Below are 13,969 nucleotides of genomic sequence, written 5' to 3'. Positions count from 1 at the left end.
TCATAAGAAGTCAGCTCAGTGTCATCTGACATGGCATACATAAGTACCCTTCCCTCAATATCATCGAAATGACGACGAGGGATAAGCCCACGCTAGCTACATCAAGTTACTTGAGTCTCTGAAGTACTGTCTATGGGTTCACTCCCACTAACAAAAGACACTTCCTCTTGTAACTCATACAATTGGGAGTCCTTATCAACCTCACCATGTAACATCCCGGTAATTTGAGAATAGTTAATAATTATTAATTTAGATTGAAAATGGTTAATAATTATTAATTATTGTATTGGTGGTGATTATTGAATATTTTTGGGTTTAAGGGAAATATTAATTATTTTGTATTTAGGAAATGGGCAAGTAATTATTGGAAATTTGGGGTTTGAGAGATATTATTATGTGGGGTGTGTGTGTGAAATCTTGGAAGTTATGGGGTTTACAAGTAAATTTTGGAAGTGAAAGAGAATCACCTTAAGTTTAATGTAGTGCGTATATAGATTGATGAAGGTAAGCAGCGCAGGTGGCACGCATGTGAGGGACCTATGGGCTGGACGTGGGTTCGATTCACAGAGGCTTCGTGCGTTGGGGAGAAAAATGTTGATTTTTAATCAGCAAGGAGGCGCTCGAAAGGGCACTGTTTTGAGGCTAAGGCGGTGATGCGCTTGCGTTGCCATGCGACAGCTTTTGATGCTTCATTCTTTTTTCCTTTTAAGGCAGTAAATGTGTGTAAATCAGGGGAAATGTATAGCAAACAGTGGGGGAAAAATTGAAGAGGAAGAAGCAGCTCCCAGAGGCTGTAATGGAGGAGAAAATTATGAAGAAATTTGAGGGAGATTCATTTTAATTAAAGTTTAATTATATAGGTAAGTCGAGTAATTATTATGAGTAAATTTGTACCATTGAAATTTAATTTAGGGTGCAATTTTATTAATTTTAGTTGAATTAAACTATTTTGCAGCATGTATTAATTTAGCGATGTGTGGGTAGAAAAATGTTGAAATTAGTTAATTTAAGGCAAACTCCATACTCCCTTTTTGAATCTCCTTCGATTTATGGATTTTATTTCCTTCCTTAACCCAATTTGGTTCCAGGAATTAATTATGTATGTTATGGACATTTATTGTACGAACTTTATTAAATTAAATTAAATAGGAGACTTTCGGGGCTTAATTTTATAAGTGCTTATGGGGTATTGTATCACCCCTACTTCCTTGGGAATGATGTCGAACCTGATTGGGGCTAGGTTCCTAGTGAGTCAATTGTGGTTGTGAGTGCCCTTCGAGGTGAGTTGTTGTAATTGGGAGTCTCGGGATATGTTTATGTGAGTCATAGGGTGTGGGTTACAGAGCTACTGACTGTCGACCGTTGGATCGTGGCAATTGATGGCTGGATGTATGGTGCCAGCTATTAGCTGTTACGATAGATTATAGACGGGTCGGGTAAGCTGGTTCTGCCAGACACCCACTCTTGATGTGTGTGTATCATGATGTGGTTACGATTTCTTGTAGGTGTGAGTGATAGTAACAGGCGGCATGAGCAATCGTCCGGTGAGGTAACGTGTTGACTGTTTGATGACACTAGGGCGAACTGTCGTCAGGTCAAGGATGGTTGTCGATTGGTTGCTCTTAGTCATGGATTGTAAACCAGTACTTAGTCACTATTGACCAACTCTGCCATTATATGGCATATTACATGACATTACAGTGCATGGGTTGGGCTTACATTCATTTGGGGTAATGCTTTGTATGTACAGGGAAGTGTGCACATCGGGAAAACCCGATTGGCCTGTTGGGTGCCGACTTGGGTATGGTAGGTGAGCATGTGCATTTAGTGCATTTTTCCTATGTGGGTTCTTATATGGGCGTAGCATGGCCTGATGCTTCGCTTATGGGGGCTCTATCATCACGTTAATGCAGTAAAAGTCATTGCATTTATTATCTGTTACATTGCATGGTTACCATTCGATATAAATTGTGATATGGAGTTGACCCTCGATGGCTATGAGTGCGAGCTAGGCTCCAGATAGCTATGATTCAGGAACTCTGGTATGTGATTGTGGATTGTGTATGGAGTTAATCCTCGATAAGTATGAGTGGGAGTTGGGCTCCAGATAGCTATGACTCAGGAACTCTAGTATATGATTCTGATGGAAGCCTCAAGCTCGTGTGGATCTTGTTGTGGGAGCCTCAGGCTCATAGGCTTTATGCCAGCCAGTTCATGGCTGTGGCAGGTTTGTATGCTGGGACTTGGGTGCCAGGATGTGAATTTCCTATGTGAGCCCCAAGGATTGTTATGTGCATTGTTATATTTATGTGGAGTACTGGATTCTCTGTTGCACGGTATGGCATGGTATGTTCATATACTGCATTGCATTTTGTGTGGGTGTATTCTAGGTGAGGGATGTATTCCCAACATTGTCATTGTTATGTTGCGAGGTGTATTTCGATTGTGATTTATTTCTGGTTTATCTTTGTCTAATGAGGCATATATCGAGTATGGCTATTTCTGGTTTTGGTCTGTCTTACCTGCATTTAGTGGGATGCACTCCAGAGTGGGAGATCTATGCCCAGCCTTACCTATATTCTTTTATTATGCTTGTTGAGCCTTGTGGCTCATCTTGTTTTTACCATCATTCCAGGTGTGGGAGTTGATGTCGTGGCTAACCCGTTTGGCGTGTCAGTCGTAGATAGCTATGTGTGTACAAGGCAATCCCGACTAAAAGATCCGTGAAGTGCGAATTGTGATCAGGGGCTTAGATATCGTGGTTTGTCAGATTTGATTGGTTGTTGTGTTGTTATGTATGATTAAGCCCCTGAGTGGTTGTTTCATGTTCATTTTCCTTCCGCTGTTGTATTATTTTGGGGTAGAAGCCCATGTATTTGGGACATTAACTAGTTGTAATTAAGATCTAAGAAATTTTGGGTCGTCACACACCAATTCTTGGGAACTCTTCCTCAAGAAACTCTACATCCTAAGATTCTATCTTAGTTAAACCCCCACTAGGATGTTCACCATACATGACGTATCCTTTTTGAACCCGTAGGATACCGAATCAACACCTTCTTACTGGCTCTTGGTCTAAGTTTTCCATACCTGTGGGACGTGCTATGAACATATCCATCTGATCCCCAAGGCTGCAAGTGATCCAAGTTTGGACTTCTACCAGTCCAAAACTCATAAGGGGTAGAAGGCACGGACTTGCTTGGAACACGGTTAAGAATATAGGCTGCAGTCAATAATGCATCTCCCCATAAACTAATCGAGAGATTTGCCTGCGCCAACATCGATTTAACCATTTCCAACAAAGTTCTATTCTGGCATTCTGCAACACCATTTTGTTGTGGAGTGCCAGGAATTGTTAGGTGTCGAACTATACCTTTTTCCTCACATAGACTTCTAAACTAATTAGAAAGATATTCACGGCCTCTATCGGTTCAAAGAGTTTTTAAGCTCTTCTCCATCTGATTTTCAACCTCATGCACAAAGCATCTGAAGCAATCTAAAGCTTTTGACTTTTGAGAAATCAGATACACGTAATCAAAATGTGAATAATCATCTATAAAGGAAATAAAGTATGATGCATCATGATGTGACGCCCCATTCCCACTTACAGGTGCCACTCGTGAACAATTACCCGAATTGTCCACCTGTCCGGCCATTGGTGAAGGGCGGACCATGTTTCAAGACGAAACACCCTAGGTGGGAACTAGGCTCGTCATTCCCTTCCCTCAACCCCAGGATTCACTAACAGAATTGGGCTTAACCACACTGCACTTGGTTGAAAAGAAATCCCATTATGATGCCCAATCGCCATTCTCATATTTATATTAAATTCTTTTTCTATCTAAGAATTTCACCGGGCTCCAAAAATTTACAAGCTCAATCAATACATTGATTTTACCAATTTTGGAGGAAAAACTAAAAAAATTTCATTTTTCAAAATTCGGCATTTATCTCCAAAAAATGCCCGAAAATCCTTTTATCTTGAAAATTCCTCCAGGGCCCAAAATCAATTAAGAAATGCCCCAAAATCCCCCCAAAATTCCAAATTTTTGAAAAAAAATTGGCTAGCAGGGCCTGTTGGCGCACCTAGGGCCCCGTGGTGCGTTGGCCGCGCGCGCCCGAGCCCTAGCGCCCGCGCCCCAACGCGCCCGCCCGCGCACCCTACGCGCCTGTTGTTGCCCGCTATGGCCCCCTCGGGCCACGACAACTGTTGTTGCTGCCTCCACTACTTTTCTTTTCTTTTTTTTCTTTTATATGGGCTTCTTAACCCAAAATTTTCAGAAATTAAATTAAATAAATATACTTCACATTCATTCAATTTTTGCCTCTATTTCTCCATAATTAAGGCTTAAACAATACTCTTGATGCTTCCACAACAACTCATACCAAATGTGAGATTTACATCCATACTTAGGCCTCTTCAAGCCATAAGCCAATAACTCATTTTCAAAACAAAAATACACCCATGGACTTAATTTTTTTTTACAAACCATAATCACAAAATAATTTACATCACATGAATCAAATGCAACATGGTAGGCTTTCCTAAGCCATATAAAACACTTGAATCTTCATTTCCATGCTTCCACAACCCACTCTTGTCTTGATTTTTCCCATGCTTTCACAACCTATATATGAGGGTAAAAACCTCATGAGCTATTAAGCTCAATAAGGGTGCAATGCAAAATAAATATGAACATAACAAGATTATATGATGCCAAATGCAAGCAAGTATGGCTAAGTCTCTTTACCCTCACAACCCACCAAGGTTAGAGGCATCAACCCACCATTTCAACAATGTTCCCAAACTACCCTATGGCCATAAGTCTCATGAACACAATAGAGCATGCTAATGCAACATACACATTTATGAACCATACTTACAACACATTGCAAGGCCACGCTCCCATGGGGGCCATCCCTTACCTCTTTTCATTCTTTGAAGCTTTAAATCCTCATCTCAAGAGAGCTTCCATCATCATCTTCTCCCATCTAAGATGGCATTCCAAAAGAAACTTACTTTGCATACAAAGCATACTTAAGTAAAGAGAAGAAAGAATGATACTTACCTTGACTTCTTCTTCTTTCTTCACTTTTTCCTCCATGGGAGACTTCTTTCTCTCTCTCTCTCTTTCTTTCTTCAAATGTCCAAAGGGAAAACAAGTCTTCCTTACTTGCCCTTATATACTACTATTTCCCATTTTCAAGAATAGATCTCCACCATTCATTTAAAAGCACAATCCATGTGCTTAGGGAGAATTAAATCTCCACCTTCCATTTGTTTAGATAAATTTCATCTCTCTTGGAAGAAACACAATCCATGCCATTTCCTCTCTCTTTAAATCTCAACCATTGGATTTTATTCACTTTTCAAGAATAAATCTCACCCATTTGATCTCTTGAATTTACCATTTATTTCTCATTTACTTAAATGAGACTATTTTCACCCCATCACATGAGAGACCACTTTGAAAGACTTAAATCCCTCATTTTCCATTTATAAATATCACCATAATTTCAAGCATTAATGGTGACTATTTACTTTTCTTTTTGGATTATTTTCCTAGTCTTGATAATTTAAATACAAGACTTCATCTCAACCCTCCATTTCTCTTCTCTTTTGGAGAGAAAATCCTAGCCATACAAATAAAGCACAATCCATGTGCTCTGGAGAATCTCAATCTCAACCATTAATTTTTGGAAGACTTAATCTCCACCTTTAAGAGAAAATACACTTTTAATATGTTGGCAATCCATGCCATCCTCCAAGATCCACTTTTAGCCATTGGATCCATTTCTCTTTCCAAGACTCAAGCACAACCATTGGATCACTTGGAAATTTCCTTTTATTTCCAATAAATTTTATTTTGACTATTTTCAACCCATCACCATGAGAGACATAAATCCTTCTTATGCTTTTAAATAAATCTCATATTTTCTAAAGCATTTATGGGTGACTAATTTTCCATTTCATTTGGATTTATTTAATACACCATAATCATGCTAAACATTAAATGCTTAAAAGACTAATTAGCATTTCTTTTGCATTTAATTTAATCTCTCATTTTTACTTGAACAAGGCTTTGCCAAGTGTCATCCCTAGACACTAACCTTGGCTTCCAAGTTTCCATCTCATCCATCCATGTGGCATCACCACATTAATCTACCAAATTTAGGGAAAATCAATTATTTCTCATATAATTGAATATTCTCCATTTTTCCTATTTTCCATAATTTAATTCCTCTATGGAATTAATTCCGAAATTCCCAAAATACCTTTTATGACTTACTAATCCCATATATCTCCACATAAATACAAAATTGGGATTTAATTCACTTACACACCTAATTCCACATAGGAATTATTTCCAATTCACCAAAATACCCTTTATTAGACTTCACTATCTAAATTACTAAAATACCCCTCTCATAGGGCACCCTCAATCTCAAGGATCCATCACCTTCTTAAGGGTATTTTTGGAAGTTTTCTTACTTCATTTCTCATTCTCATAACACTAGGATTACTGGGTGTTACACATGATATGCCCTCACATTCATAGGACTGCATATGTTGGAGTGTACTAACTCCAAAGGACAAGATGCACGAGAAGCCTTACCAAAAGGTTTCCTCTTGGCCTTACTGGCTAAGCAAGGCTCACACATAGTGAGTCTCACTTTACTAAGAGATCCCAATAGACCTTCTCTCCCCAGCCTTGCCAGCATTTCTTAGCCCATATGGCCAAGTCTCTTATGCCATAAATCACAATCAACATTTACGATAGAAGAAGTAGAAGAAACCAAAGCAATAGAATGATTATAAAAAACATGATCCAAATTAAGTTTGAAAAAACCATCAACTAAGAAACCACTACCAAAGAATGTATCATCCAAATAGATGTTCATGCCAATATCACGAAAAAGAAAAGAATAACCTTGTCCTAATAAACATGCTACTAATAATAGATTACACCGGACTCCAGGAGCATACATAACGTTCTTCAAGAGTAGAATCTTGTCATTCTTCATCTTGATCTGGAACGAACCAACTCCGAAAACTTCTTCTTATGTGCCATTTCCAAGCATGATGTATTGAGTTCCCACTGGCACCCGGTGGTAATCCACAAACCCTTCTTTCACAACACTTATGTGTCATGTTGTGCTTGTATCCACAATCCACTCAAGATGTGAGTATGCAACTAATGCATGTGAGCAAATATGAATCAAAGGGGAATAAGAAGAGAAATGTACCTTCTTCGACTCTAACATCCCGAGTGAAGTGACCCTTCTTCTTACAATTGTAGCATTTCAGTTTGGACAAATCTTTCTTTCCACATGCCCCTCTCTTGGCCTTCTTGCCCTTACCAATCTTAGGTGTAGGACCTGATGCCTTCGATCCTTGTCTCTTACTTTTGGGCCCAAATCTCTTATGTCTATCAACCTTGGCTACAAAAGCCATTGCACGGTTTGCTTAAATACACTCCGCCTCAAGCTCCAAGTAACGTGAAATATTATCAAAAGTTTTGATATTTTTGTTGTGTATCATGAGGAGCTTCATTTGAGACCACTTAGTGTAACGCCCCAAGTTTTATATACATTGAGAAGCTAAACACCATTGTTCCATGCTATATACATCACTCGGGCATTTTAGGAAATCCTTTATCAGCGGAAGTAAGGATCGAACCTACCAAGCTTAACAGCTAGGATTTCCACTAGATCTTCTTATTACAAGTTCAAGTAGGACTTAGAATCCATGATATCTCCATTACAAGCATGGATAATATTCTCGCAAGCCCAAAAACTAAGGTAAAGGAAGTAGTCCACACTTTACATAAGGGAAATAGAAATAGATTCAAGACTCTCAGCAGTTGTTGTTACACCATACTTGGAATACAAATTTTTAGATATACAATATTGACCACAAGGATTTTGTGCTGAGCCTCGATCACTTCCTTTTCGATTCTCCTGCTTGTCTCTCTAGAACCTGGCACGTCTATTATACATGGAACATTGAATGTTCCAGGGGTATGAAACACCCAAGTCAGACAGTTATATCTAAGTGAGATGGTTCATGGAGTGAATGAAAGTGCATGGAAAGGTAGAAAATAAGATGTTATGCAGTTATAGAAATCTCCCCTGAGTAACAATGCCAATGTGTAGCAATCACCCCCGTAGTCATCATGGTAATTCCTTGGCCCACCGTAAGGAATGCAAGGGCATGTTGTAATACCTGAGAAATTCTAAAGGACTCAAGGGTAAATTATCCTGAGGGTAAAAATAGAATTTAAGGATAAATGAAGGGTATAACGATAATTTATTACCGTATAGATGACCGAATCAATTGCCGGGAGTGTCCTGGAGCCGAGATGCCAAAGGAAAATGATGGGGCATTAACAAGCACCCCGAGATAGGATTTATGGTGCCAAAAGAAATCGGATCGGGAATAGTTTTCAGTACAACTAAAATGCAACTGCCAATTAGGCTGTAATACCGAATTGTTATAGACGACTTCCTGAAAGTCAACGGAAGCTTGAGGGGGCTTCGGTTTTTCATAAAGAACAACCCTTTAGTGGTTTCAAGAAGAAACGAAGAAGTTTAAGGCCAAAACCAAGATTCGGGCTTATAATGGAGATATCATGGATTCTAAGTCCTTTATGGAAAAATCAGGAAAATTATTTTATGGAGGTTTGTGCAGAAAGATTGGGATTTGGGATTCCCGATGTCTCGATTTTAGCATCAAAGAGTCTCATTTTGCATGAAAATGCAATATCCGGGTAAGTTCAGTATTTTTCCCTTGAAGTTCATAGCCTATAATGAATTGTTGTGAAATTAGATTTGAGAAAATAGTCCCGAGGTATTTATTAGGATTTTTGGAAAGAAAAAATGAGAGAAAATGAAGGAAAATGAAATAAATGGAATATTGAGGATAATTAGTGATTAAATATCATTTTGATCATTAAGGTGATCGAGATGATGTGATTGGTGCAACTTTTGAGAGTTGACACGAAAATCGAGGTCAGGCACGCATATCGAGGCGATGCGCACTTTTTGAGGTGTCTTGATCTTTGGACAAAGATGAGTTGTTCTATCCTATATGATATAATTATGCATGATATTTATGAAAGATATGATTGCTTATACATGCACGATAATTATAAAAGATATGATTCATTTTGTCATATTGCATGAAAAATTGTGATATTTGCATGACATGATTGTCATATTGATATTTGTGCATGGGAATGGGATGTCGCCCCCAGAGTGTAGTCGTAATTCCCCTAGGACAATGATGGAATAACGTTAGGCTTATCCTGCAGAGCTTCGGGATTTGCCTAGGATTCCGTGCCGAGTAGGTGGGCCTGGGAAGTTACATTAAGAGCAAATGTTGTTCATGTTATTGCATCATGCATTCGTATATATATGTTTTTGGACCCTCACTAGAAGTTTCATCTTCTAATGGGTTATGCCCCTGGAACATTCAACGTTCCAGTTTAAACTTGCAGCTTAGGCAAGGAGCAGGTTGAGATGAGACGGCACGTGATGGTGTGGCCGATGGATTCAGCAAGCTGACTCGAATATGTTTTAGCTGATGCTTTATTAATGATTAGCCTTGTTAGAACATTATGGAATCTCCATGTATTTATGTATTTCAATATTGAGGATATAATGTTAACTATGGTACGGATTCTTATGTTATAAATAAAGTGAATTGATTATGTACCATATTAGGTTTCGATTATCGCTTCCACATTTTTAATGATTTGCTGGGGGTTTTGTTTGGAATGCGGTACTTAAGGTTAAGTTATGTACCGAGAAAGAAAGAAAAAATAATTTATGTATATTTTGGGTCCCAGCATAGTGACACGCTCGGTAAGAGAAAAACAGGGTGTTACAATTGGTATCAGAGAGGATTTTTTTTGGAGAAGAAGTCCGATTGGAAGTCTTAAGTGGTTCTGATATAGTTGATATTAGAGCGAACCTAAGGAAAAGGTCGCGTGTGGCTAGATAAGCAAAGCGACCGTAAGATTTGGGTATTGACGGTTACTGGATAAGTGTGTTGTAGTGGAAGTGCATGTTTAGGAAAGTTCTGGCTAACGAAAGGCTTGGTATTTAAGTGTGTCCATTGTGACCCATCTCTCTTTCCTGGGAACTTACCTAGTGTACTATTCACGAACATACACGATTTCAGTAGACGACTACTATTCCTGGTGAATAGTAGAATGCTTGATAGAAGCTAGCTCAAGATTAGTCTGATGGCCTAGCTGTCAAGTTAAGGATCGAAGGATAAGGATTTTCGAGGATCATTTAGTATCTCAGAAATATGATGTAAAGATAAGGGATCCATCGGATTGGATCGAACGAGAGGCCAAATGATGGCGCGTGAGTGCGTCAATTGATTAGCTGAAAGTGGTGCAACCGATGTGACTCGCAAAGACGGGATAAAGAAACCCTAGCAGTGTGACGACACTACTGGTCGGTGCTCGTAGTGACAGATCTAGATCTAGGGACCAAGGCAGAAGGCTTGTAATGAGCTTATGATCGACGTACCGGGGAAGCTTGTAAATTGTCTCGCGGTATGGGTCTGGGACCCAGGGTTTAAGTTGCTTAGTGAATTACCGAGGAGATGATCAGATGCTGAAAATCTGAGGCAACATAGTAGGGTCTTTACCTTATAGAGAATTCCAAGTTCTAATGGTCTAGGATGCGAGGTGTGTCGTTAGTTATTGTTGATCGAGGCTGAAAGCCTAGGGAATCAACCTAAGGTAAGATGGATTGAATATGGACAGTGTGTCCTATTTAAAGGATCGCATCGAGGTTTGTGGTCATCTTTGGGATTGGTGACACGACGAGCAGTAAGAGACTCGAGGGCCTAGAAGGAATGTTCTTTCAGAAGGAGTTAAACTCAATGGCAGCGACAATGGATGATAGTTCTTGAAGGACTACGATGAGATCGTGCAGTTTTCACCCGGAACGTACCCATGTGAGGGTCAACATATGATGTAGGAGTAAGCCAACTATGTAATCGGGGTGATGATGACAGCTTATGTGTTGGCTGACGGTAAATGTAGTGTCTAGGAACAACTAATTTAATGGTCATGTGCCAATAGTCAATTGGATCTGAAGAACAAAATACGAGAGTTAATGGATTCTCGGTAAATAAAATTTCAGGTAGTGAAGCATGGTTAGTCTAAAACCTTGATGATGAGTTTTGAGATGGCAGTCTCAACATAACAAAAATTTCGAGTGCAAAAAAAGGAAGGAATTGATGGATGGGTCGTATCAACCGAAAAAGAATGATGAGGAGACCTAGTCAACAGGGGTTGTGACTACGGTCCAGTATGCGAAATGGACCTATGGAATCAGAAAAAGTTGACAGTAGTCAACCCGATGAGGCGAATTTAAAAGCACCATGAATGAACAGTGGATTGAGAGCCATAGTTGCAAAGAAATTGAGTTCACGAAAAGTGATTAGAACCAGATATCGTAATCTGATTTGGGATTTTTGGAGATAAAATGATTTGAGATTCCTGAGGAAATTTCTCGAAAGAACTAATTGAGGATCTAGGGATTCGTGATGAAACTTTAGAGTTTCATGAAGAAATCCAGTAAGGATTGGATGACAGGCTCAGGGAAATCAAATAATGACAAATGTGCCAGGATGACGGGTAACAGTAGGGGAAGCTACAGACCTAAATCGATTAAGAGATCCGAGATTTTCAAAATTTTGGAGAATGGAACTCTCATAGCTAGACGATTAGTCTAGGTAGCCCTGATAGGCAAATTGAGAGATATATAGCTGGACAATTATTAAAATGATGTCAGCAAGTTATGAAAATAAAGGGCCTATTGTTATGAAGTGTAGGCACTTGTGGTCAGTGAAAAGCCGTAAGAAAAATGGAAAATACCAGGATATATTTCGAAAGATTTAACGGGATTATTTCTTAATGATGAAATTGCCAATGATAGCTTGGATGCTTAGCTATGTGTGACTTGATTAAGGACATGAATTATCAGGTGATAATTAAAAGCAGATATTTTACCTTGATTTGATGAATTATTAAAACAGTTGTAAGAGGTTAAGATGTCTTATGATCAATATACAATCGAGGGTAAGATAAGGGAATGGAACGTTAAAGCATCCAAAGCATAATATTCATTCCATATGTTCAAACAGTTATAGGAAATCAAGCCGAACATTACTCAAAGGAAAAAGGCAAACCATACAACTAATAACGTGGTCGATGCTCAATGACGACGATGGTTTCCAAACACGACAGGTCCTACCTCATCGATGTCATCTGGGAGTGGCATCTGGCTACTGTTGGTTTCGCTAGAGTAAGGTGGAAGAGTAGCCTTTGAGAAACTAGGATGAGCGACATCCTCTGGGATGATAGGAAGATCAGAATTCCAGCTCGGGTTTTAATCAAGTTGAGGAATAGGTTAGGGATACGAAGAATAATATGCGAATAGTGAATCTTGCAAATAAGCTCGATAAGCTTGCAACTCACTAACCTGCTGCTGAAGGGCAAAAGTGTGAGATACACAGCCATAGACGGGATCTTGAAGCCGAGCTAAAGCTTCAATAGTAAGTGAGACAGCTTCCTCTGACTGATCTCTTGCCGGAAGTCGGTACAGAAGAAGAGAGGCATTACTGACACCAAAAACTCTATGGATGACAGAAAAGTCAATAGATCCTTCCTCATGGCTGAAGTACGGAGCAAAGAAACACCGTGGAGGGCATTGGGCATGCAAGACTATACAGGCACCACACCGAGGCCAGGGTCTTGGTATGTTACACCTTGGCATGATGGATCTAGATCTGGCTAAATCTAAACAAATCAGATATGGGTCGGATCTAAATGGATGGGTTAAATCAGATATGGGTCAGATTTAATCAGATGGGTCAAAACAGATATGGGTCAGATCTAAAGAGTCAAATCAAGAATGGGCCAAACCTGAAGTGGATCAAGTCGGGTCAGGTCGGGCCGAGTCAGGTTGGATCGACCCAGATCTGGCAGCAGGGGCAAGGACGGCGATGGCGCTGTGGAGGCCGAGGGAAGCCGGGCAATGGCTGGTGGCTGTGCGACGGAGCTGGCAGTGGCGGTGGCGTCCCGGATCTGGCCGACGCGAGGGCCGATTAGGTCGGCGATGATGGCTGGGAGGAGCTGCGATCGACGGCTGGGCGTAGAGAAGCCACACCGTGGCTCGCGGCTGATGGCAGAGTAGGCGCTGGAGGTGGCAATGGTGGCCGTCAAAGGTGGCGGCGGTGTTGGAAGGCAACAGCAGCCGGCAGCAGTTTGCGCGTAGGGTCAGTGTGCTGCAGGAGAAGGAAGTAAGAAGAAAGAAGAAGAAAAAGAAGAAAAGAAAAGGAAAAAATGTGTAGAAATTTTTTTTTTTTATGGAAAGATGTGTTTTATTATTCCAGAGATTTTGGCAAGAAGAAAAAAATTATCCGGACACGTGAAAGTTGAGTTCGGGGATTTTCGGGCAATTATAGTCCCGACCCTATGTTTCAAAACATGAAGCAATGTAGGGTTCGAAATGAAATTTTTGGGAATCAGGTTTCGAAATAGAATACTAAGATGCTTCGAAATAAGATGTTTCAACAAGCTGTTGTTAGAAGATAGTGGTAGGACACTCTGGAATAGTTATGTCCATAATATGACTCTTAAGAAGAGCCTAATGAAAATGAACTGCTAGAAGTAGTGAGAGTTGTGATAGCTCAAAAGAATCGGATTTCGTGTTAGTATGACAAAATGATTACGTATGGATTACATCAAAGCACAGAGAAAACTAACTGATGTATGACTTGGAACTAGCAAATGTGGTATGTGCTCTCGAGGTTATGGAGACACTACCAGGATGGTAGGGCATTTTGATGTGCTCACGAACCACGAGGAGCCTGAGGTAGGGGTTCTCGCAGAAGAAGCTGAACAAGAGGTAGCGATGGTGGATAGAATTCCTTGAGGAC

General features: G+C 40.0%; 1 protein-coding gene across 1 annotated transcript; it reads right to left on the bottom strand.

The window, feature by feature from the left end:
• Positions 1-3,005: 3,005 nt before the first annotated feature.
• LOC127787600 (LOB domain-containing protein 29-like) lies at positions 3,006-12,804 on the bottom strand. Its single transcript, XM_052315664.1, has 2 exons — positions 12,511-12,804; positions 3,006-3,269 (listed from the first exon to the last, which is right to left on the bottom strand). The coding sequence occupies exons 1-2, from the start codon at positions 12,802-12,804 to the stop codon at positions 3,006-3,008; spliced, it is 558 nt and encodes a 185-aa protein (XP_052171624.1).
• Positions 12,805-13,969: the final 1,165 nt, after the last annotated feature.

The sequence above is a fragment of the Diospyros lotus genome, chromosome 12 (assembly GCF_014633365.1).
Source record: "Diospyros lotus cultivar Yz01 chromosome 12, ASM1463336v1, whole genome shotgun sequence".
NCBI lineage: Eukaryota > Viridiplantae > Streptophyta > Magnoliopsida > Ericales > Ebenaceae > Diospyros > Diospyros lotus.
This window is presented reverse-complemented; position numbering and strand designations above follow the sequence as displayed.

Coding starts and splice junctions, on each gene's coding strand:
- LOC127787600 (XM_052315664.1), bottom strand. CDS start 12,804: ATGCCAAGGTGTAACATACCAAGACCCTGGCCTCGGTGTGGTGCCTGT. Junction 3,270..12,510: donor CTTTTGCCCTTCAGCAGCAG/GTTAGTGAGTTG, acceptor ATGTTGGCGCAG/GCAAATCTCTCGATTAGTTT.